This window comes from Nicotiana sylvestris, chromosome 1, assembly GCF_000393655.2.
Source record: "Nicotiana sylvestris chromosome 1, ASM39365v2, whole genome shotgun sequence".
NCBI classification, from domain to species: Eukaryota; Viridiplantae; Streptophyta; class Magnoliopsida; order Solanales; family Solanaceae; genus Nicotiana; species Nicotiana sylvestris.
In genome coordinates, this window is record NC_091057.1 from 43,909,046 (window position 1) to 43,934,611 (window position 25,566).

At 37.6% G+C, this 25,566-nt stretch overlaps 3 protein-coding genes across 3 annotated transcripts; 1 reads left to right on the forward strand and 2 right to left on the reverse strand.

Annotated features, from left to right (window-relative positions):
• Window positions 1-10,029: 10,029 nt before the first annotated feature.
• Window positions 10,030-13,476, reverse strand: LOC104235347 (uncharacterized). The gene is made up of 3 exons (XM_009789085.2): window positions 13,255-13,476; window positions 13,019-13,109; window positions 10,030-10,473 (listed from the first exon to the last, which is right to left on the reverse strand). Exons 1-3 carry the CDS (start codon window positions 13,322-13,324, stop codon window positions 10,335-10,337), a joined length of 300 nt encoding a protein of 99 aa, XP_009787387.1. The 5' UTR covers window positions 13,325-13,476; the 3' UTR covers window positions 10,030-10,334.
• A 965-nt stretch (window positions 13,477-14,441) lies between these two features.
• Window positions 14,442-15,931, forward strand: LOC138869537 (agamous-like MADS-box protein AGL28). The gene is made up of 4 exons (XM_070147163.1): window positions 14,442-14,604; window positions 14,905-14,966; window positions 15,628-15,680; window positions 15,787-15,931. The coding sequence occupies exons 1-4, from the start codon at window positions 14,442-14,444 to the stop codon at window positions 15,929-15,931; spliced, it is 423 nt and encodes a 140-aa protein (XP_070003264.1).
• Window positions 15,911-25,134, reverse strand: LOC104235346 (putative E3 ubiquitin-protein ligase LIN-1). The gene is made up of 17 exons (XM_009789084.2): window positions 24,289-25,134; window positions 23,835-23,907; window positions 23,384-23,632; window positions 23,189-23,259; window positions 21,930-23,099; window positions 21,151-21,292; window positions 20,464-20,709; window positions 19,620-19,914; window positions 18,803-18,924; window positions 18,154-18,273; window positions 17,723-17,854; window positions 17,505-17,627; window positions 17,256-17,366; window positions 17,020-17,166; window positions 16,830-16,955; window positions 16,470-16,586; window positions 15,911-16,162 (listed from the first exon to the last, which is right to left on the reverse strand). Exons 1-17 carry the CDS (start codon window positions 25,035-25,037, stop codon window positions 16,145-16,147), a joined length of 4,011 nt encoding a protein of 1,336 aa, XP_009787386.1. The 5' UTR covers window positions 25,038-25,134; the 3' UTR covers window positions 15,911-16,144.
• Between the last annotated feature and the right edge of the window lie 432 nt (window positions 25,135-25,566).

The window sequence follows — 25,566 nt, forward strand, 5'->3', positions numbered from 1 at the left end:
ACTGAATTATATAAAACAAATAAGAGAATCCCCAACATTAAAAAATATTATATGGGCGTATTACTTGAGATTTAAGATTGATCAAGTAGTTAATCTATGGGGAGAAATTACCTTCCAGACTTGTAGGGGTTAGAAGTAACTATGTGAATCATTAATTGGTAGAGATAATTTAAGTAACTACATATATTTTGAGAGAAATGTTGTATAAAGTCCACTTTTGGATCTATATATTGTCTTTCTTCAATTAAAGATTAAATACTTCCTTAATGAAATTAAGATGCTCAAATTTGAAGATTATAGACATGAAAGAAATCAAGAATCTCACTCTTCTGAACTTTAAGCTAGTTAAAACAACATTATAAGTTAATATCGTGATGCTTTATCCACCTTGTTGTAAAGCTTATATAAATAGTGAAGAGAAAATGGTCAATTGAACTCGTTGTCAAACGAAATTCTGAGGAAATTAATATACATTTTAACTTCTGTTTTAAATCGTTTTGCCATCTATTTAGGATGTCTAGTGATAATCTGTTTGGAAAGCCACCAGATAATTGAAATTGATGTAATTACACAGCCTAACAGTTGTATAATTACAACGATTTATTTGTTTGTCATAGTGTAATTACAATATAATTACAAATTTATTGTTTGGTCGCACATATGCTCAAATTTGAAGATTATAGACATGAAAGAGATCAAGAATCTCTCTTCTGAACTTTAAAAGCTATAACAAGTTAAAACAACATTTCAAGTTAATAGCGTGATGCTTTATATACCTGTTGTAAAGCTTATAGAAATAGTTGAGAGAAAAAGGTCAATTGAACTTGTCGTCTAACGAAATATTGATGAAAATAATTATACATTTTAACATCGTTTTGTCAACTATTCAGGATGTCTAGTTATAAAACGTTGTTCTATAGAAGGAACACAACGAATAGCTTAATTACCAACCAATAAAATTGATGCCTCGTCAATTAATGTAAAGGAGGTTCTACTAGGAGGAGTCCGAAACTTAAATGGCAAGTTTTTGGACTCAAAATACTTCTACGGTTTAAAAAAATAAGTTATTTTTCTACCTAAAATGCGGTATTATACTGCATTTTTTACTTTAACGGAATTTTAGCCGTTAAAGTAAAGCGCAATATAATACTGCGTTTTAGATATAGCGCAATATTATACTGCGTTTTACTTTTTTTTGGACCCAACAATAAGTGTTCTGCGGTTAACTGATATAAAAATAATTCAAATATATAAAGCGCGGTATTATACTGTGTTTTACATAAAAAAAATCAGCACCCCGAGCTAGGACTTGTCTTTTTTAAAGGCATTAGGAATTTATGAAAATCCATTCAAAACTTTCCTTCAAACTCCCGTTCATACTTCTCTTCTTGTTACCAATCATTTTTTTTATAATGTCTAAAGAGCCAAAAATAAGGGTTTCATTATATTGGGGGGGGGGTGTGAGGTTGTAATGGAGAATAACTCTGTTAGGTATAGTTCATCTCAACAGTGTCATGTTAAATGCCGCTTACAATGGAGTACGATAAATTGGTATCATTGTTACGTAAAAAATTGAGTGTGAGGAAACGTTTGGTGAACCTTAAAGTAACCGGTAGATTTCTGTATTCTGTGACTCCGCAGGGGTTTGCTTATTATTCTGAGTTTAACATCGAAGATGATGAAACTCTTAGAGATTTTTTGTGGATTCCGGATGAATATAAGGAATTTATTGTAATAAAATTGTTGGAAATGACATCAAGGTTGAAGACATTCCCAATAATGAGGGTGTGCATAGTAGGGATAATCACCTAGTTATCGGGTGGTTATTCTAGAGTAGTTTTTGCCGGACAGATTTCTGATGAAAGAGCTTGCCTTGATTTAAACTTATCACCATCGGCGAATGAGCAGCGAGGAAATAATTTTTTGACTTTATATAATCCACAAGACAACTGGTAAACTTCAATTTTTCTACGCTTTAGCGATGTTTATTTTATGTTTGAACTGGATTTGTATTAACACTCATATTTTTCATAGGGGGTACCGTCCGGATATGAATTTTACAAGTTATGACCTCGCTCCTAGTTGGAATATGCGTAGTTTTGGCGTGTTGGACCACAGTGGTCCATCCGGGAGTCAACACTAACAAGAAAATATCTATCATGGAACATCAACACTGTAAGTAAAGTGATATAGCTATATGTAAAGTATCTATCAAGTTGAGTAGCTTATTATTTTGTTCTTTTTGTGTAGTGTAAACGAGCAACTTGATGTTCCTGACCTCACACAGTTGCCCACAGACGACGTATTGACTCATGATTTGGCAGATGCGCAGAGTCAGGAAGATGATAGTGATTATGACAACAATGTCGATGAGTCGGGAGATGACACACCCTTCCCTGATGAGGGTGATGAGGAGGAGGAAGTGAATGTCGAACCTGAGCTGACGAGGTAGCATGCTCCTCCACCTCCCGTTAGACCAAGAGTGTACGAGTCCCACGTGCCATTTCATGAGTGAAATATTCCCTACTTTGATAATTTGCCAAGTATGTCAGATGTGGATGTCCTCACAAGGGATGCTGACGAATTTCGGTCAGCAATGTGCGATGAGTCTAGACCAGTGGTGCTGGCAAAGGGCACGTATTTCCCCGATAAAGCTCGCCTAATCAGGGCTGTAAAAATCTACAGTGTAAGAGAGTGCCGTGAGATAATGGTAAGGGAGTCAACTACGGAGGTATACAAGGTTTTATGCCGTAGAGACTTTATGGGTTGTCATTGGATGTTGTGTGCCAGCAAGAAGAAATCAGGGTTGTGAAAAGTGGGTAAATATATTAGCACTCATAGATGTGAAATGGACACATTCAATGAGAATCACTTCAACTTGGATGTAGACTTGATTTCTCTTGTCTTGATTCCATACCTAGAAGTGTCCATTAGGTTCAAGATTAAAGAGTATATTACAGCTGTCCACCAGGAGTACGGGTGTACTATAACCAAAAGAAAGGCATATCTCGGGCGCAAACGTGCTTTTAAAATTATTTATGGTGACTGAGATAAGTCATTTTCATCTCTACCCAGGTACATAGCCGCACTGCAACACTTTAACCCCGGGACTGTTGTTGAATGGAGGCGTGAGCGGAGTCCGGAAAGACCCGAATATACTTTCAACTATGTGTTCTAGTCATTTAAACCAGCAATTGATGGTTTTGTGCATTGTCTTCCGGTAATTTCCATAGACAGTACTCATGTCTATGGAAAGCATGATATTAAGCTTTTGATCACAGTTGCAGTAGATGCCAACAGACAAATATTTTCACTAGCTTTTGCCATTTGTGCTAATGAAAGCGAAGAGACGTGGATGCTTTTTTTGAACCACTTGAAGCAGCACGTTGTCAAACAGCGTTCAGATATTTGTCTAATATCTGATCGACATGGTGGTATTTTAAGTTTTGTACGATATTTGCCTGAATGGCAGGAACCCTATGCATACCACTGTTACTGTGTGAGGCACTGAAGGCCAATTTTCAGAAGAAATATCACGACAAGGCCTTGCATGATTTAATGTGGATGGATGCAACTGAGCACCAGCAGTACAAATTCACGAGGCGCATGAAAACAATCCGGCAGTTAGATCCACAAGCCTATACTTGGCTGATGGGACATGAACTTCACATATGGACATTGCATGCTGATAGTGGCAGATGATGGGGAGCCCTGACTACAAATGTGTCGGAGTCATTCAACAGCTTATTGAAGTCTACACGTGAATTGCCTGTCACTGCCATAGTCCGAATGACATTCAAATAAATTGCGGAGAGGTTTGTTGAAAGGCATATAGCTGCATCGGAATTGATGGACAGGGGTATTCAATTTATGCCAAATACCGATGAGAAGATTTGAGAAGTACAAGAGGCGAGCACATTGGCATTCATTTTTATAGTACGATCACGACCGGGGTATTTTTGAAGTTCGCACCGCTATCCGCGGACACTGGGGGAATAATCTACAGACGGTGAATGAGCCAGCAGGTTGTGTTCATGTGGGAAATGGACCATCTATCACATGTCGTGCGCACATGCCTTGAAGTGCTTTCAACAAGTTGGTTTAGGGGCAACCAACTATGTTGATAGGCAATACAATGTTGTTACATACGTAGACACATATAGTGGACAGTTGCAGCCATTGGGTGATGAGCATTATTGGCCGTCAGAACTATTTAAAATGGTGTGTAACAAGGACTATTTGTGCAAGCTGCAAGTGCAAAAGAGAATATGTATACGGAACCAAATAGATGTTGGTGATAACGTTTATGCACATAAATGTGGCATATGCTCGCAAATAGGACACGACCGTCGTAAATGTCCTTTAGCTGGTGTGGGTGGCGGTGGTAATCCAGCTCCTGGTGCAAGTTTCGTCGAATGTACCCAACTATCAAGGATACACCTAGTGTTTTGTTTTCGTAATATTTTTTTGTAATAAGTGTCTGTACTTGTGAATGTTGCAATATCTATCAAATAAAATTATGTTCCACAATCTTGTTACATCTTATTTTTTAACATGACCTTTTGAATTGGGATGATGATATGGTAGTCCAACATTCAACTTATTGGTGTTAATAAAGAAGACCAATCTGAAGATTGAAATTTCATAACATAATATTCAAAGAGATAAAAGCACAACAACCATAACTAAAGCAACATACATGAAAATAAAAGATAATAAAGGAAAAATCAAGACATTGCTATTTCGTTTCAGAAAAATTGAATATGTATAGCGCGGTACAATACTACATTTTGTGTGTTGTCTTGTCGGACTCAAAAGCTGACCGACTATGCAAAAACTGTTTCGTTTCAGAAAAGTTGAATAAGTATAGCGTGGTACAATACTACATTTTGTGTGTTGTCTTGTTGATCTGAAAAGCTGACCGACTGCGTAAAAGTTGTTTCGTTTCAGAAAAATTGAATATGTATAGCGCGGTACAATGCTACGTTTTGTGTGTTGTCTTATCGGTCTGAAAAGCTGAACCGACCGTGCAAAAGCTATTTTGTTTAAGTAACAATTGAATATGTATAGTGCAGTACAATACTACATTTTGTGTGTTGTCTAGTCACAAAAAAAAAAAGCTGAACCGACTGCGCAAAAACTGTTTCGTTTCAGAAAAATTGAATATGTATAGCGCGGTACAATACTACATTTTCTGTGAAATCTTGCCTATAAATAACGGGTGCATTGTAGTTATTTTCTGTGCTTAACAATAACCAATAGCAAATATTTCAATAAAAGCAAGGTTTTTCTTTACGCTTTAACAAGTGTCTCAACCCCTTTATGTCCCAAGGTGCGAGTGCGGCAAAAAATGTATGATGCACGATTGTTGGGAAGAAGCTGGACGCCGCTACTAGGCATGTATGAACAAGTTTTATAGGGTTCCCGACGAACCTGTTTGCAATTTTGAGGTATGGATTGATGAACCCTATCAGCAGGAATACTACAAAGACAAGTTGTATTCTCTTCATAGTTTGTGTTTGAAGCAGTGGGAAATAGAGCGACAATCCAAACGAGAAGTTGTGGAGTTGAAGGAGAAACTCAAGGAGGTGGAAGAAGAAAAAAATAAGCTGGAAGACAAATTTAAGTGGTTGGAGCAGAGAATACTAGGCGGTCGCGACTAAACAATGACATGTACGTGTTGAGCGTAGTAGTGTATCTTTATGTTTCCCGTGTCATGTGTTTTCATTAGTTGTACTGAATTTATGTTATGTCAAGTTTGCTATGTTTGTGTTTGTGTTTGTGTTGTAGTGTTAAAATAAAATTATTGTTCAAATTGTGTTAAAATAAAATTGTTGTTAAAATAAAATTCTTGCCATTATTTACATAAAATACAAAAAAAAATAAAGAAAATCAATGAGTCCCGCAGCTTGTGTGCTTCAATGCAGTCGCTGACCCGAGACGCATCACATGTCGCCCGAGTACACTATCAGGATCATCCTCATCACGTCGCCTCTTTATGTGAGGATGCGCAGCAGCATGATCGTCAGTAGAGCTAGCAAGATCGGTAGAAGGGGTCTTCGGTCTATTACCAACCTACAAAACAATTACTAAGCTTAGTATATGAAAATATATATTAGTAATGTACGTGTTAAGTCAAAAATATTTTCTTACCATGGTCTCGTCGGGCTCCTGAATATAAGCATCTGTGGTGTCCTCATCATGCATAAAGTGGGCTCCGTGATGGGCTGGGACGAAGCCTTAATAAGAAAATTAAAAATTAATTTATGGAAAATCATTAAGGGAAAAAATAAATTAAAATTTAACAGTAATACAAACATATTTGCGCTTGTGATAGATCGGCATCAACCGTCGGGGATGAGCCAAAACTTAACCTGTGCCCATTATCCACGTCTCGGGTCGGCCGATCCTTAGCTACGGTATATGGGCCTGAAAAGAACTGCTCTACATCTCCGTCGAATGTACCCGTGATCAACAATAGATCTGACGGGGTGACCTCCAATACTGGCAGCTCCAGTTGAAGTCTGTACAATGGCATGCTCCTGGAAGGCTCGTCTAGCTGAGGGATGTAACCTGGCTGATTATCTCCAAGATCCTCATCAGGTGCCTCAATAGGTGCCTCAACACCCCCTTGTTGGGGACCACCTCCTCGCCATCCCCCACGACTCCGTGGGGCACCCCTGGCTCGTGGGGCAGCCCTGGCTCGTGCCCGACCCCTACCTCGTGTGACAGGCCTACCCCGATGGTGCTGCTCTGTCGCGACATACTCAGCAGCGTGATCTAACCTCTCGTCCTCTCTGGCTCGTTGTAGTATCCAGAGAGCCAGCTCTACCACTTGCCGGCCATACTTAGCGACTGCAGGATTGTCGGCATGCTGCTGCATCTGCAGTCCCAACTGGTAGAATAAATGATGACCAATAGCCTGCATAACATTTAAAATATTAATTACATAACGCTATATCACAGTTATAAGTATGGGTTCCAAAAAAAACATAACAGTGTCTCGTGCCTCCCGGCGTATGGTTTGTACCGACGGCCAGCTTAATGAACGGGGTTCTCGATCATCAGTCGGGTCTGACGGCGGTACCAGGACGTATAAATCTCAATAGTCGCCGCCTGTATCTGTGAAGGTGGTGGCGAAATCAGGTCCTCTCGCTGCTCCCAAGTATGGACCTGCGCCATGCTACAAATGCATCGTCCGCCCTCGAACGATCATCCCGCTGATAATGTGTAGCCTCCAATGTAGGCTCCCTCGGTATAGTCCGTGGACGGTCAAACTGGCGAAGTACCCGCTTTGTGGCATGATGCTTCACAATATCGAGGCACATCAGCGGGACGGAAGTGCTCCAAATCAATCGACCGACCGAGCAATAATCGGCTAGGCTAGCCATTAAGTCGTCGTTGTATGACGTCCAAATGAACTATCAAATAATAACATAAAAGTGAGTATGCGCAACACAAGTGAATTTATAACAAGTAAGTTTAGGTACATATTTACCTTTGCGGCCTCCAGCATATCCAACAAATCCTTGACAAGGGGGAGATTATGATGAGCATCAATGGCTCGGTAGTTTCCACGCCGGAGAACCCACCTCCTAGCTAGAGGGAGTAACGAAGTAACTACATCTGGAGGTAATGGTGGTAGAGGTGGTTGCAACGGCAGGAACCGCTCCCAGGCCCAAACCTAACATACAAGGTCGACGGAAAATTTAAGAGTCATTTTGACTATATAGAATTGGAAGTGATGAACAGAGTATTCAAATATGTTGTCACCTGTAGAAGCGGCAGAAAACCACATACGTCGCTCTGGGTGCCCATGCTAGCCTGGCACATACTCTTGTACATGTAAGCGAGAACAACAGCACCCCAGCTGTACTGGGGTAACTCATCTAGCTGCTGAAGATGATGTAAAATCGCATACTCACTAGATTTCCCGAAGTGTTGGGGAACAAGACACCCCCAAAAAGAAGGACCAGCGCCAACCTCGTGTACCGGTGAATATGTAGATCATCTGTCTCGCCGGTGATGTCGGGGTGCAATACCTCCAAATGTTGTCTAATAGATGTCATAGAAATGCGAGTGCCCCCTGAAGCTGCAGCCTCACCCTGTGGCCTGAAACCAGTGAACTGCTGCAGCAAGTCTAAATACTGGGCACGCGTTATAGATCTCATATACTGAGGCAATGCAACGACCAGTCCATCAGCAGGCAGCCCATATAAAACCTGAACATCCTGAAGTGTGATGGTGGCCTCGCCAATGAGCAGGTGGAAAGTGTGTGTCTCCAGTCGCCACCGCTCTATCAACGCCGTGATCAGAGACCAGTCGAGCTGCAACCGCAGCCGCCTAATGTCAAAAATCCTATAGAAGCCCATATCACATAGGCGCTGGACTACGCGGGAGTGGAAACCTCTCTCCTTGATAAAGTCCCACACGTGGTCCACTCTCCTGGCGCGGAGAGTCTGCTCCACTAGCTCTTCCTTACGTAGGCGGACCTATGATCACCCTGTAACGCTAATATCTCATCCGAGAAAGGTCCAGGATGAACAGGCGGCACGTCCATGTCGTCTATTGTAAATTAAACAATATTAATTGTGTGTTAGTTTTATAACTTAAATATTTAATTATTTAATTGGACATAGTATATATCTATAGGTTCCAGGCTCGATATTTGAGGCCCAATAGCACCAAGCTATCCTGAATTTTTATGTGTGTCAATTTCAATATTTTTAGAATTTTGTTTGTTTTATAATAATTAATATTTAATTATTTAATTGGACAGAGTATATATATATATGGGTTCCAGGCTCGATATTTGAGGCCCAGTAGCACCAAGCTATCCTGAATTCTTATGTGTGTCAATTTCAATATTTTTAGAATTTTGTTTGTGTTATAATAATTAATATTTAATTGGACAGAGTATGTATCTATGGGTTCCAGACTCAATATTTGAGGCTCAGTAGCACCAAGCTATCCTGAATTCTTATGTGTGTCAATTTCAATATTTTTACAATTTTGTTATTTTTATAAATTAAATAAGTAATTTTTAATAAAAAAAATAGTATATATCTATGACTTTTTCACTCGATATTTAATTTGACAGAATATATTAATTTGTTAGTTTTGTATGTTTGTTTTATAAATTAAATAATTAATTTTTGTAAAGTGTAATTGGATAGAGTTTGTAGTTAGTAGATACTTAAACTACAGAGATTCTACGCTAAAAGGCTCTATATTTTACTATGCTAAAAACAACAAATAAATTTTAATAACATAACATTCACGAAATTACATAACATATTTTAATAACATAACATTCACGAAATTAAAAACAACAAACATATTTTAATAACATAACATTCACGAAATTACATATAAAACAGTAAAAGAAATTTACGAACATTTTTATTAACAAGAAAAATTATTTCTCAACTTTTAACTATTTTTTTTAAACACTAATAATTTAATCTGGATAAAAATAACATACACATTTTATCACAAACAAAATACAAAACAACGTGGAAACACATTCAAGACAACTAAACATTATTATTATACGAGTTTCGACATAAACTAAATCGGAATACCTCGATTTATGTTTTTAAAAAAATCGAAAAATTAAAATTTTGAGCCCGAAACGAGGAAACCACAAACAATCGAAGGCTTGGGTTGTATGCTGAACCTACAATCTTCACTTGTTGTGTGACGGGTAGGATCCACTTGAATTTTTTTTTTTATAATCAGGGGGGAGGGGACCGTTGTTTTCTGTTTTTAAAAATGGGGGGAGGGTTACTGGTTCTGTCGTTGGGGGAAGAAGATGGGCGATTTATTTTAATAGGTAAAACACAGTATAATACTGCGTTTTAGGTAAAGAGCAGTATAATACTACAATTTAGGTAGAAAAGTAACTTTTTTTTTAAAACTGTAAAAACGTATTTTGAGTCCAAAAAGTTGTCATTTTGGTTTCGAACTCCTGCCAGGAGTACTAGCTTTTTCAACGGAACTTGCATAAGTAATACTACAGGCAAGTCAGACATAGCAATTCATACTCGATACAAGATATACCCTCAAGATTTTCAATCTGTGGATATTTCAAAAGTACAAAAAGAAAATACTAAGAAGGACACTTTTCATGATTCTTCATTCATGATTCTTCATCTCACGATTATAAATAAACCCAAAAAAATCAAAATTAATAGGGAAAGGTGTGTCATCTAGCCTCTCCAGTACTGGAAATTTGATTAGCAAAAACTCTTCCATGGGAAGTTAAGGGGCATGACCCAACAGATAAAGCTGCGGCTAATCAGTTTTCTTTTATTAATCAACTCAAGTCTGATTCACTCCTTGTGCGGATGAGGGGCTGTCGGTTGGAGGAACTTGGCAACACGTTCTGCTTTGGCCCCTGATTTATGGTCGTAATACTCCACGACTGCAGCGCCCGCTAATGCAGCAAGAGTCAGCGCTTGTGCATGCAGCCTGATTACCAATAAAAACACATCAGTTACTCATGAAGACCGCTCCAGAAACGCCACATGATTTACACAACCAAAATGTCAAAATGAATAAAGCTAAGTACTTCTGAAAAAGCCAGAGCATGTGACTATGCTCTTTCTAAGACCACAGCAGTTGACTCTACTTTTACAAGAGAATAACAAGGCAAGATGTACAAATTACAAAAATCTTATAAGGAGTAGCACAGAGCATCCAAAGCCGTCAAAGTAAGATGTATTTTTTTTTTTTACAACCAAGAATTTTTTTTTTTATCAGGTAAATAAGAAATTCATTTCATAATCATCCCGAGGATGCAAATGCGTATAAAAATGATATATGTCATGAGCACTTCGCTCTCTCCTTTCTAAAACTTAAGGAGCTGACAAAACCCGCAAGTGAAAAAACATTATTTACATTTATACCATGCTTTTGTGGATAACAGATAAATTTCCAAGGGCCAGTGGCACACGATTCGAAACTCGGTGGTTAATGGGCCTATCCCTCTATCCTTCCCCACTTAAATACCATGCTTTTGTCTGCGGTAGAGTTTGCCGTCAAAGATAGATGATTTCTCAACCTGAAAAACATGTATATCCTACTAGGTTTCTTGTACTCAACAATATCGTCAAATATCTCGTTTAACAGGGGCATTAACATCTCAGTCTCGTCCACCACAAAACTAGACAAATATGTCAAACTAAAATAGAACAGCCAGGGTGCTTGAAGAATAACACAAACAGAAAAGATTTGGAACACTAAGAGAAGTTGATCAAAAATAAGGTTCATTATATATTAACAACTTGATGTTGCACGGGCTTTTAGATTACAAATTTTCCTTTTCCTGGATGAGTTCCAGGGGAATTAGTCAGGTCCTTATTTGCATTGTTCATGAGCTTGTCCAATTAGAATAATTTTAAAGCATGGACAAAAATCCGAGAACCTATATTAGCAACTCCTCCTCCCAGCACCCAACCCCGTGTGATCTAGTCAAAGTGAATGGGAGATATTGGTGTCAGCTTAAATAATGTGAGGAGTTTCGATCAAGAAAGACAATTGGTTTTTGGGAAAATTGAAATACTTTCCTTTCTTTCTGTATGCATGGAAAAACAGTTTCCCCAAAAGGAAAAATTCAAAATTTCGACGAAAATGCTGGTGTAATCCCTCCGCTAGTTTTGCTGGTTGAGACAAATTGATTTTAACAAGATAGTGGAAAAGGTTAAGGCATACTAAGACAACATGAAAAAGCCAGCCAACCCCTCACCCCCCTAGTAGAGCTGGTTTCATAAATTTCTGAGAATCTTCAACTCAGAGAACACCACCTCTTCCAAATGCTCAGTAAGCGTTTTGGACCACATTGAAATTGAAAAAAGAGTATCTGAAGTTAGAGTTGAAAAGAATCCTTGTGAATGTTGAAGAGACTGAAAAACTTCCAAGTCTGGTATGTGTGCATATATGTTTTTCTATAAGCAAGTCTTTCAAGTCATATTCAACAAGATCAAGTACTCTCTCAAATCATTTTTTGCATGACAAAGCATGTTCAGTCTGCAACTAAACCAGTTCCCATTTCTGAAACACTATATCCTAGAACCTAAGTTGAACGGAAGATTGAATCCATATTACACTTTTTCTGTGTCCGGCAAGTGACACACGGAATAATACCCTCTAACAGGAAAAAAATCTTGGAAGTAGAGCCTAATAGGATCAGCTCGAACCCTGTCGGACTAGCTGAAGCCTGGTAATTAAGTGGCAATAGGATAGAGGGATGGACCCATGCCTTCCCCTTCCCAAGTTGAAAACTGATAACTCACTAAGGATTTCTCAATTAGTAAAAAAAACAAAGGATCTGATCAGCGGAAAAAGAAAGACTTTCAATTACATTATATACATTTGAAACTGGCTTCTGGTGTCAGTTAAATCAAGCCTTTTCTAGCTAATACATCGCCCGTGTGTAGTTAGTTACCTATAGGTCACGGATTCAAGCTGTGAAAGTAGCCACTAATGCTTGCATTAGGGTGGTTGTCTACATCACACCCCTTGAGATGCGGTCCTTCCCGGACCCAGCGTGAACGCAGATGCCTTGTTGCACCGGGATGCCCACATCTCCCATGTGTCCTCATATTAATGAAATAAAACTGACTAACAAATCTCTCTAGAACATAACCACCGAGTACTTCTTGGAAAGAGAAGGATGAGCATAAAAAAAAATGCTCATCATGCTCTAGAAATCTAATCTATAAAAGTTCAAATATTCATAGTCCTCCGCTTTTGATAAAGAGTTTAATTAGAAATATAAATGTAGTTTAAAGCAACTGTCCAAGCTTAAACCGAAAACGAAACATACATATGAAAGTAAATGCAATTAACATCATCATATTCTGCTATGGAACCCTGGATCAGAAGAGTCGGGACCAATCTACAAAGCGAACACCACATATACATACACAGAAACATCTGCTTGATCGCCGACAAAATTAAAAATTGAATCTTTAAACCTCGATCCCACAGAATTGGGATAAAAGACTGCAATTACCTGGCATGAATAATCTTAACGCTGGTTTTCATGTTGGGTTGAGACCAATTGTAAGCAATTGAACCCGTTATTCCACTCAGCCATAAGCACCCTTCAAACATTTCAACCCAAAAACAAAACAAAAAAATGAAATTTAAAAAAAAAATCAAACCAAAGAAGAGAAAGAATTTCTTGATTCATATAGGTAAAAGAATGTCAATAATCAACAACAACAACAACAAAAATAGAATAATTACCAACTGTTCGGAGCTTGTGTTCGACCACCCATTCCCTCACAGATTCCAACGTGTTCTTCTTTTCTGCCATTTCTTCTGCCTTCGCAAATAAATAAATTGACTGTCAAAGAGGCGTTCTGAGGAATCTATACAGATTTTTATATTTTGTGGGTTTTTTTGTTTTCTTTTTGGGGGAGTTGCCAAGAATGACAAGGAGAGAGTAGAAATACCGACCACGTCACGTTTGTGAAGGTATAGGACAACACGCGTTAGTCAATTGTCTCTCATGCCGCCTCGAATTTTCCGGGCCGAAACCCACTCTTCTTGGGCCAAACAGCTAACAATTCAATGGGCTCATTTTGAGTTATGGGCCCCTGAGTGCCCATTTCCGTTCTATTTTCATTTATGTTTGACTTTTTGAAGAATTAACCTAAATAATTACCTACTTAACCTCGTAAATTAAAAAATAGCCGATAAATATAATATAGTTATAATTATAGAATATGTATATAATCATATATAGTTAGTATATAATTTATGTATACCGGCAAATAAAAGTAAACAATGATATGACTGACTATTTGTATAGAGATTCATTTTTTGTGTTTTTATCAAGATTCAGGAGTGTAAAATTGCATATACAATCAAACCTCTCTATAACAGCCTTGTTTGTTTTGAATATTTTTGGATATTATAGAGAAGTGTTGTTATAGAGAATATATATGATAACCTAACATAAAAATTAATTCCTGAAAAGTTTAGTTTTTATAGTGAAGTATTGTTATATAGGGATGTTGTTATAGAGAGGTTTGACTGTATAATGAAAACTTGACAGGTCGATGCTTTCTCATCTCGATGGACAATCTGTAGATTAAAAATTCTTTTATTTATATAATGACTGATTAGGTCTTACATTAGAATGTTGCCTTTATTTCTAAATCGAAAAAATAATGTCACATTTGAAAAAAACAATATGTCTCTATAAGTCTCTAGAATTAATTTTCCTTTCTTCTCCTCGGAGAAAGGGGCCAATGATATAAGTTTCTTTTACATAATTTGCATACTACTTTTTAAAAAAAAAAATTAAGTACAATTTTATTTGTCCAAACGCCTATATAAGCATGTCTTTCCCGCTTGTATATAAGAGTAGTAAAAGTAAAGTCAAGTCCAACTCTCCGCCCGTCAAACACATGCCTTGGGAAAGAAACATGGGTACAGGAAAGAAAAAGATTGAAATCAAGAAAATAACAAAAGAATCATCAAAGATGGTGACATTCTCAAAGAGACGCAAAGGACTTTTCAAGAAAGCTGTAGAACTCCAATCCAAGACTAGCGGTACTCAAGTTGCTATTCTTGTTTTCTCTCCCACAGGTAAACCTTACACTTACGGTGGGAGCGACGTCCTTGACACCTTTGAAAACCATTGCGATTCTTCTCATTCGAATGGTACGACGTGGGATTCTAATTTCAATGTTGAAACATGTCATTACGTGAACGAACTCTTAATGTTGAAGGCACACTTGGAAAGGAGCAGAGATAAACTGGTCGAATCTCAGTTTTTCGAGTCTCTGTGGTTATGAGAGAGTTTTGTAGCTGTGACTTCAAGAATTAAAGCCTTTTTCATCGATTTTGTGTTTATAAAGAATTACTTTCATGTTTTTGTTTTTGTAGGGGATAAGAGAAGACAGGAATCTGAGTATCATTCTGTGTCTGTTTCATTGTTAATTATAGAGGTTTTTTTTTTTTAAGAAAAAAGATTATGACTTTATAGCAGTACTATTTTGGTAGGTTTTGCTTCAATTTTTCGGACTAAGATATAAAGCTTTTTATTTCATGATTTTGATCTGTGCCTCTCGATTATATGTTTGTTCAAATTTCTCTTCATGATTTTTCTTTCATACTGTTCCATTAAGTTATTGAGCGGAGGGTCTTTCGGAAACAACCTCTTTACCTTATAAGGTGGAGCTAAAGTCTACGTACACATTAACTTTCTCAGATCCCATTTGTGGGATTTTACTGGATTTGTTGTTGTTCTATGTTAATGTTGGTCAGAGGCATAGCCAAGTTTTGAAGCTTATGGATTTGGGATTCTCGTTCTTTTAAGTTAGCAGGTTGTAAATTAATAATTGATACATATTCAATAGATTTTTTTAAGTCAAATATTGAGTTTGGACTAAAGCTACTTGGTTCGGCTGAACTCATAATCTAGCTCTGCCCCTAATGTTTGTAGGTCTAGTGATTCTTTTTCTTTTACCGAGGCCTAAACTCATCGAGCATTCTCCTATTTAAATCTAGTAATAAGATAAAAGGAAGCATGAAAGTTGTTGAATGTGAAACAGGAACCATAAAGAGGGAATATGAGTATTTACATTTACTTTTATCTTTCTTTTGGAGGCACGGATGGTGACCCGACATAGAGGGAAGAGAAAGGAGAAGAAGAGAAGAGGGTAAAAAACCAACGTTTTACCTTTAGAATGTAAAATAGAAATGCCATTTGCTCTTCATGCGTTCAACTTTTTCAGTGTGTGTATGAGTGTGTTTGTATGTTCTTAGGTATGTGTACGAGCTTATAAACTTTTGGACTTACGAAAAGGTTGATCCTCTAATCTCTATTAATGCTCGAGTGCAAGTTGAAATGTTTTTACTCTTAGTAACATCCTTTTTCTTAAGCAGAAAAGAAGAGAACAAAAAGGTTTAGCATTTATCTGAGATTTTTTCAATCATCCATTTACATGGCAAGTAGAATTATTTGAAGTGAAATGATATAATTACACTGCACACATATGTATGGTTGTTCTCTCTACATCATATGGAATCAGACTGCAAAAGCTCCTTCTGTACTGGGTGAAGTTGACTAACTTGAAACTATCACTTGTGCAAACTTTACTTTTTCTGTTCCTGTAATTTACCACTAGAGGGGAATCCAACCCTGCCATTTTTAAGATGCGAAGTCAAAGCAAGGAGTTAGTACCAATATGTTTGGAAAGAATAAAATAAAGATTGTGCCCTTCTTTAATAAAGATTTTTTGAAGGGAGGATACCAGAAGGGGTAGTGGAAATTTTGATACTCAAAATTGGCAAGTGCATAATACTGGCAACATGTGATTTTGTTATTACCACTGGTGCATATTACATGATAAGCACGTATATTCTGCAATTTGGTCTGGCAAAAGTTCTATTTCCCTTTTAGTAATTCTTTTTTTTTTTTTTGAGTAGAACAAGTTTAATATACAAACCTTAATCATTCCTGTTTCTGTACCGCATATAATTATGTCATTTGCTGTCAGAAGACTTGTTATCTTGCTGCCTGCTGATAATCTTCCAACTTTGTGCTGTGTTCCTCTCAGCCAAATCTGATCACCTCATGTATTCTTGGGTCAGAATGCAGCCAGTTGCTTAGAGATAAAGTGGTATTTAACATGGTAAATTTTGTATAAGCGAGTTGAGTAATTAGCATATATTTAGTACTCATTCATTGGACTTGACCTAAGGTGATTTCTGTTAAGTAGAGATAGTTTCTCTTTTTCCCTTTGAGATGTGACTTTCTAGAATTATCAAACTTAAATCTCAGTATCTAGGAAAGATATTCCCAGTACCTGGATGTTGCTCATTGATGCGCTGCAAATTAAATATATGAAGTCCTCCACTACTTCCATCGCCAACACATTGGATCCCTTTTCTGGCGACATTGATATTTGGGGCTTCTTGTTTTTTCTCCAGTCCTGCATCAGTGAGGGTGTCAATGGAAGAGGTATTTACTCCACATCAGCAAGTGGCATTTGTTACCTTTATATGTGAAGCTTCAACCATTGAACTTGCACTATATATCCAGTCCTTATATATGGCTAATGAGTTCACAGACTTGTTTTTCATACTCCAAATCTTTGATGCTGCTTTGATCTCTTGCTGCCTGCTGTTTGCTATAGCTAGCTCCTGCATTGAGTAATTTGATATTTGTACTTCAATTGCTTTATCAGTTGTTCCATTATCTATATGAATCTAAATCAAGATCTGACCCTGACCTGTATGCTTGAATCTGTGCAGCCTACATAAAGCTTTCCGTGTGTCAATATTCCACACCTTACGGATTTATTCGTAAAATATTTACTGGCTTTTCGTGATCGATCAAACACCTATAAAAGAGAACGTCTTGTTAATGAAATATACTATCTTAAAAGTCATTCCAAAACTTAGCTTCTCAGACATGACTATAAGAGTCTGCCTTCCTATTTGTAAGTTCTTTCTTCTGAATGTAACGATTTTGTATCTACCTTCATTTTGTGGCTTTGGGTAATTGCAAAAATCAGTTCTCCGTGTGTGTTAATATTCTGAATTGGATCTTTCGCCAGTATAGTCTCTACGCATTCAAGATTTCTTTCAAGCATTTGCCAAATCTGTAGAGAAAGAAAAACACATCAATCTTAAATGCATTTTTAGAATTCCCTTCAGTCCATAATATTAGCATATGACTTGATTGGGTGCTATTCACCTTTACTGTTTTGTCAGCAGATCCACTCAACAGGCAATTCCCCGATTCAGAAATGGTAAAGCATGTCACAGCCTTTTTATGCTCTTTCACGTCCCGGACAAGTGTCGCTGCTTGTCCTTTGATGTCCCACGCCTATGATGTAAAACAATCAGATATGTTTTTTTGCTTCTGTAAAACTTAAAAGGCCATGTTCTTATTATAATAAAAATATCATAATGATAGGCTCCTACGGTTACTAAAGTAATTGGCCTGTAATTCACTCTCTCTCTCCCCCCAATCCCACCAGATGACCATCTTACCTACACATATCCACACACACACATTGTTTTGGAATTTAACTTATCAAGAGGTCACGTGCTTCCTCTTTTAACGTGAACCGTAAATTTGGAAGCGAGAAGTATGTAGCACACAACATAAAAATAGCTGCTAACCTTGATTGAACCATCTGCATGTCCACTGTAAAGCTGTCCATTATAGAAGATGAGCGAAGTTACTGCTCCGCTACGGTTGCTTCCCACCTCGAGAATTTGTGTGTGAACACAAGATATTCTCTGCTCTTACATTTGCAAAGAAAAGCTTGAGTTAGAATGAAGGAATTGTATCATGGTAACATAGTACTGGGATGAAATGGGTCTGATGCTAGAGCAAAATTGCCAGAGGTGATACATCTTTCACATGGATTTTTACTTTGCTGATGCCTTTTATGCATCTTTGCTGTTCTCTTTTATCCTTGCTCTGCATTTTAATTAGCGAACAAGACACACATTCAAAAAGTAGGTTTCCTATGCAGGGAAATATATATCTCTTTGACAGTGGAATTTATTTTAGAATGTTAAGGTTACCGAGCTTGTAATAGTTCTCGATCGCTTGGATGCCTGTTAATACAATGATGATATATAATAGGTTATATTGAAGATCCTGTTTATTAAGGAGGTTTAATAGGTTCATTTATATTAGATGTGATGATTGTAGTAGGGTAACTTGCATTCCGAGGTAGACATACATTTGGATGCATGATTGTGCTGTTAACATCACATGCAGTCACCAGATGTGTAAGAAAGAAATCTGATGTCTACTTACCCACTTGTTTGGCTGGATATAGTCAGCAACCTTAAGCAATTCTTCTGCCATCCAACTGATACTGGAAAGACGTCTTAGTGACTCTCTAACTCCTTCTGAGAAGTTGACTAACTTTTTCATCCCTATAAGAGTTTTCCATTTCAGGTACTGTTTGAATTGAAAGCAAGTTAACTTAGCTAAAGGTGGGTTAATTAAGCGCATGCTTGATGTGAAAGCAAGTTAACATAGCATATAGGTGATGTAAAACCTATATATGCCTAACCAACATAAAGTAACATGTGATTTTGGGACTATCAAATTAAAGAGAAATTTGTGTATATGTAAGATTCAGAGAGATGACATCATTTTGCTGCTTATGCAAATCACGATGGACTGTGGCTTTTTATGAAAGTTCTGTAGATGCTGCCTATATACTCATTCTCCAGCAATCACAAGTTTCTTCAGTTTAGAAACTGTAAGTACTCACTGCAGAGATTCCTGAAATTCATGAAACAAGATCACTCTCTTTTGACATTCAAGGTCTTTTCCTCTATTGGAGGATCGACTTTCCTTTTTACTAGCTTTGCTGTTAATTAGGCTGTAAGCAAAAGCAGTAGGAACTAAATTTTCATTTGTTTTCTTGTTCTATTGTAATCAAAGTTATCTGATAAAGTTGAACCATAAGACCCTTCTACGCAGACAATTTGTGAGCAACCTTCTAATTGTTAAAGCAGCTAAAAGTGCTTCCTTGTTTTCATGCAAAATATGAAATTTTAGACTTCTTTTTAAATATTCCAATTTAAAATGAATGTATAAGAGCACAACTTTAGAGTAATACCTCTTCCGGAAGTATAATAATAGATACAAAGACATCCTAATAGCCTCTCTTCAAGCTCCAGTCCTGGATGCACAAATTGCTCAATTCTACTAAGCAAGATCTCACAGGCTGCATATCTCAAATCATCTGGGGCTTTCATGATTTCAGACCCAATCCATGCAGTAGCGGCAAGACAGTCTCGGGAAGTGCTCCTCGAATTGCTCTTAAGTCCTTTCTCTAAAGCATGGAAGAGAGGACTTCCAAATCTTAAGAAGCACTTTGCTACTTTGCTGCACCATGTCTCTATGCCAACATCCTGCAAGTTTATGGAATCTTTAGAACAGGTAAACAACTGACTTGTGCCGACTGAGCATGAAATATTACATAGTAGCCAAATTGGTCAGTGTAGATCCTAGTTCCTCTAAATAAGAGATTTGTTTTTGCTTGTTAATGAACATTTGCTTTGGGTTCATAGCTTCAGAAACAGCAACTGTATAACTGTAGGTTAGAACCTTATCAAAAAACTGTACAACTGTATTTTAAAAGAAGCTGTACAACAGCAATTGGAACGTATAGATTCTGATGCCACTCTGTGAGAACTCTCAAAAACTAAGAAGCACTATAAATGAGAAAAATCTCCACAATGCTATGACAGAAATCTGAATATATAAGAATAGGCGAGAGATCAGCACCCCAAAGAGTAGGATAGCTCCAAAGGAAAATGTAAATCCTATGGAATAGTTGTTTGAGGACTGTTGAGATAAATCTTAGGTGCTAAATCATCCCTAGCTCTTCTACCTGCACTTTTGATCAATATCTATATGATCTCACGCAGCACCAAGTTAAATCTTCAAAGCGCAAATACCTGTAGACATTGATCTGAGAAGTCAACATTCTTTATCATGTTCTTATGTTGCAGTGAAGTTAATCCAGCCTTTTTAAGCAACCATGGTATTGTGTAAGGTTCTCCTGACCAAGAGCACGTTCCGCCAAAATTGGATAGGATGAATGCTGATAGAGCCTCTGTCGCAGAATTCTCTTCACATGTCACTGACGCAAGTACGGCTTCCATAGCCTCTTCACAGTATACAAATTTACTAGATGTTTCTTCCTGAAAATTTGTCATCGTCAAAAGTTCATGGTTTCTCCTTTTATTTTGTAAGAAAATGTATAAAATACAGTATACGGATAGGTAAAACATTCCTTTCATAGGGCCGGAAACTAGATATAGGTAGATTTTGACTTTCTGTTTATAGAAAGTATGAAAGAAAATGTAAACATTTCCAGGTTTTCTGCTTTGTGTAGTGCTTCGTGCTAATTTTCTTAAACTATAAAATGTAAGTTTCTTTTTATTTTTTAGTTTTTGTTCTCTTTGTGTACTTCAGTGCCCAATATCATGAGTTTCTTGCTATCCCTGTATGTTCGAGTTATCCTAAGCTCAACATCTGCTGTTCTATTGCTGGTGTTTAGTTATGCAAACCTGTTCATTTTAATCGCTAGACACTTTTTTTTTTTCCAGATACTTTGAAAGATAACATTTCAATATGCTTACCAGCATGTCTAACTGAAGCAACAAATCTGCTGCCAAAAGTTTGTACTCTGGTTGTGACTTTTGGATGAGGAGCAGTAATGCACCCATATTGTTGTTGCTTCCGTCTTCTTGTATTTTCTGCAATACCTGAATGGCTGATGATCTGATGCAAAGGAGATTGACTAAATTATGGAATCTTCTTGATCATATTTTTAACGTGTAAACAGAACAGTAGCTTCTGGGAAGTATGCTGTATAAAAAAAAAGGGCAACCCGGTGCACTAAGCTCCTGCTATGCGCGGGGTCCGGGGAAAAGCCGGACCACAATGGTCTATTGTACGCATCCTTACCCTGCATTTCTGCAAGAGGCTGTTTCCACGGCTCGAACCCGCGACCTCCTGGTCACGTGGTAGCAACTTCACCAGTTATGCCAATGCTCCCCTTCGGAAGTATGCTGTATATGGAATAAAATATTGTTTATGGTCACTTTGTTCGACTAGAGTGCATACATTCTTCTCCTCTTGACGAGATAATAATTCGAGTAGTTTGAATTTTTTCAGTCTAGTCCATTCACAAGATAACAAATTATGGTGAATAAAAACCTCAGGAAAGGTCTCGCCGATTTGCTTCTAAGAACAAAGTCTTAGCTAGCATATTGCATCGCCATTATCACCAGTCCTATGTTGATGATAACCTTCCAGTCTTCATATTCTTGGGAGTCCTTATGTTGATCAATGTCAAGGTCATTCCCTTCCACAGCAGATGATAAAGAAAATGGTGAATAGTTTGATAGTTCCATACCTTGGAATTTGCAGCAGTTCATGAAAAAACTCCAGTGCAATTGATGTTGCGCGCTTATGGTTGCTTCTCAAAAGAGATATAAACGGGGCCACAGGAGCATAATGGTTTATGTATTTTCTGCATTGACCATCGAATTGCATACATCTGATAAGAACAGCAGCCAGAGCAATAATTTCTTCGAGGTTGTTGTTCCTTGAGACATCCAAGAGCCCTGAGAGTACTCTGGGTGAGCTGATCACAGCTAATTGTGTGTCGCTCGATGTATAGTCAAATGCAGTGACTAGTGCTTCCATAATCATCAACGACGCTGCAGGAGGTGTTATCCGCAGTGTTGTTAGGCTACATTTGTAACTGTTTGAAGCACACACCACATCCACAAGACATGGTAAAAGTTCTAATGTCTTGATTTCTGCAGGAGATGGATTTATTAAGTATATTAGTATAGCCGCTTCATGAACATTTTTCTTAAGTGCAGTTGCCAAATGATTCAACTGTAACCCTTTCCTCTTGACATCCTCAACAAGTGATCTGTTCCTTGAAATAATAATTGATAGGACTGATACCGATTCCCGTATCACATGTTCTTCTCTGGATGTTGATATAGCCCTCAGAAGTTGATCAATGATTATGTCCTTTAGCAAAGAATATTTAAGTCCTGTTTTGTTATTCAGTAACTCATATATTGTTGTAAGATCAACTGTATAGTCTTTATAATCCCCAAACTCTTCTGAGAAACATAACTTTGAAATTATTTTCTCAAGTATTGCTGCTTGTTCTGCTTGAGAATTTTCTTCAGCATATTCAGATATTTCATTTAAGGTCTTCTTGCACCTGTTCTTTTGCCGTGAAGAAATCCTTGGGAACTGTGTTTTGCAGAGGTGATAATCATGTAAAGACATGGACACTGGATATCCGTCGGATGTACTATCAATCATCTGTAAGCACTGTTGCATAGTTGCAGCTTCATTGTTGCCACTCAAATTTATGTGCGTTTTGAGGCTTCTAATTCCTTCTGCTGATAAATCAGTATGAGTAAATGAACCGGAGAATCTTCTGGAGAGTGAGTTAGTTATTTCTACTTGGCTTCCTTCTTTGTGCCTTAATCCAGAAACTTGCGATTTACAAACCAAGCTTTCCAACAACAACGAGGAGCGAGAAGATTGCTTGTTCCTGTATTTCATTCGGTCAGTTGAGTTAATGAATATCAGACCTACTCAGATATCAGGCTAAAGTTTAAAACAGGTGAGTAGGGACTGAACTGATAAAAAGCCTCTGTGTGCTGGTTTTCTAGGCTACAGTTTGAAGTGATTTCCAGGTCTTCTGCATATTCCTGAATCAGAAAGAGAAAGATGAGATTTTATGCTTATGTGAATGCATGCTTGTACAATTGCTTAGTTTGCAAAGGGCTATTCTTTTCTACTTCTCTTTCATGGCTGTCTTTGCCAAGATATTACCTCATGAATATTTTCATTTGCAGAACCGCTGTCGCTGAAATCCAAGTAGATTGGTGTCTCTGGCTCAGAATCAAGTAATATATCTTTGACGCATTTGGTGGTTGAGTTCTTGGGTATTTCTGCTACACTACTCCTTAAGTCGGTAATAGCTACCTGATTTTGCTCTATGGACTCGTTGGATTTGACAATCATCTTTTCTTCCCCATTCTTGGCATCATTTTGGGCATTACATGGATGCACCTTCTCAAACTGCATTCATGCTCTATTAATTTAAAAGTCATACAAAATCAGGAGAACTAGGAACTTCCGCTGACTAAACTTAGAGAAAGGTGAGTAAACACCAAAGCGAGTTTTGAATTTGGGACCCGTACATTTCATCATTAATTACCCTTATGGTGCTCAGACTTAGTAGTTGTATTTTATATTATCCAAGAGGATCAGTTATACTTACATTTTGACAGGTGCACCCGTCGTTTCCATGCTTACATAAATTTGAAGATCTTGTGCTTCTGGACTTCTTACTCCTGTTAATCAGAAATAATTTTGGATGAGAATGAGCATACCGAAATTACGAAAAGCGTGATTCTACAATCAGAAAGCTAGGGCAATGTGTTGTAAACTAAGGTATCATCTCCATTTCAGTTTTCAGTTCCTTTTGAAAATTGGACTTATGAAATTGCTAAAGACTAATTAAACTTGGTAATAATCATCCAATCCATTCCAATAGGTCTTTGTTGTCTATGTGTTATGAGGATTTTCGTTATTAAAATTGCTAAATGTAATATGCAGTTTAAATTCATGCTGCTGGGCTTATGGTCTTGTCTCCTTTCTGTGTCTTATATACAAAGCAACTTTCTACTTCAATATATCTTCTGCTTATCTATGACATAGTCCAAGAAACTTACATTATCTGTTCTAATTCACTATTCCTTAGAGGACCCTCTCCAGAAGACACAATCTGATAATACATCAGCCAAGCTTTATATCTCCTCGCCATCTTTACCATCATAACATAGACCTCATTCTCATCAAGATTGATAAAAGATGCGGATGTAAACTCTTTCCAATGTGTTTCCTTCCCTTCATGCTCAAAGCTTAAGAGAAACAAACGTTGGCAGAGGTCCGTAGCAATTTCAGTATGAAGAAGCCTAGGAGAAACCACAAGAGCTTGAAGAAAATGCATCGCGACCTGCCACTCATCTCCTTGGAGCTTTCGAACAACGGAGAGGTAAAAGTACGAATAGCCTACCAAATAATTGTTTGGAATTCCGGCTGTTTCTCCTTGCTCATCAAGTGAGGCTGGAACTTGAAGCATGTTCTCTGAATTCTGTAGCCTTGATGTTTTCTCTTCGCTCCATTTTGCTTGAATTGCTGCTTCTATACTCTCTATCCCCCAATAAAGATTCGACAATATTGATTGTTCCGAGAATTCAAGGTACCCTCTATTACAAACATCAAGCTTTGAACTGCATTTCAATTTCAAGCATTTTCGAGATTTTGTATCTTCAAGAAATTCAGTTATATGTTGCTTGATCACAGCGATGAATGCACGGACTGATTCAAGGTCTAGTTTATCATCATCATATGAAAAGAAAGGAGGAGGGGTAGCAACAGCAGACGAAGAAGATGCAGAAGCCATTGAATTATGTGACATTTTGGCTTCATGAAGAAGAACAAGAACAAGGAGCAAATACTGTTTACTACAGATAAGGAGAAGAAGTGGTGTTAAGAGTGGCTTTTTCTGTATTCTTTGGTCGTGATTGTTGCCAACTTCTGAGACTTTAGGGGCCCCTCTTTTTTTCTTCTGAAAAATATGCTACAGACAAAGATATGGCCGTTGCTCCATTAAAGGAGGGAAAGTTTTACAGAAATAAAGGACAAATGGCTGTTATTGTCTTCACTTGCTCGAACTCTCTGAAAATATCTATGCGTGCATGTTGGATCCTCCAAAAATATACTATTTTTGGAGGACCCGACACGAGTGCGACAACTGTTTTGGAGAGTCGCGCAACATAGTTTCACATAATAATAATTAATAAGGTAATTTGTCCATTTGTCATCCTTATTTTTAATGTTCCTAGTTTGCTAGGGGATTTTTTAGCTTAGTTAGAGACTTGTATAGTAATGTAATTAAGGGTAAGTGTTAGGTGTAGGAACAAATGAATTTAGTGGAATGTATAGAG

Bases quoted from the DNA above. Each gene is read 5' to 3' on its own strand.
- LOC138869537 (XM_070147163.1), top strand. From the start codon at position 14,442: ATGGGTACAGGAAAGAAAAAGATTGAAATCAAGAAAATAACAAAAGAA. The intron at 14,605-14,904 runs GTAAACCTTACA...TTGTTTTTGTAG, and splicing joins TCTTGTTTTCTCTCCCACAG to GGGATAAGAGAAGACAGGAA. The intron at 14,967-15,627 runs GTTTTTTTTTTT...TTTCTTTTGGAG, and splicing joins TTTCATTGTTAATTATAGAG to GCACGGATGGTGACCCGACA.
- LOC104235347 (XM_009789085.2), bottom strand. From the start codon at position 13,324: ATGGCAGAAAAGAAGAACACGTTGGAATCTGTGAGGGAATGGGTGGTC. The intron at 13,110-13,254 runs GTAATTATTCTA...AAATGTTTGAAG, and splicing joins ACACAAGCTCCGAACAGTTG to GGTGCTTATGGCTGAGTGGA. The intron at 10,474-13,018 runs GTAATTGCAGTC...ATTGGTAATCAG, and splicing joins GTTAAGATTATTCATGCCAG to GCTGCATGCACAAGCGCTGA.
- LOC104235346 (XM_009789084.2), bottom strand. From the start codon at position 25,037: ATGTCACATAATTCAATGGCTTCTGCATCTTCTTCGTCTGCTGTTGCT. The intron at 23,260-23,383 runs GTAATATCTTGG...TTTCTGATTCAG, and splicing joins CAAATGAAAATATTCATGAG to GAATATGCAGAAGACCTGGA. The intron at 18,925-19,619 runs GTATTACTCTAA...AAACTCTTATAG, and splicing joins TTATTATACTTCCGGAAGAG to GGATGAAAAAGTTAGTCAAC.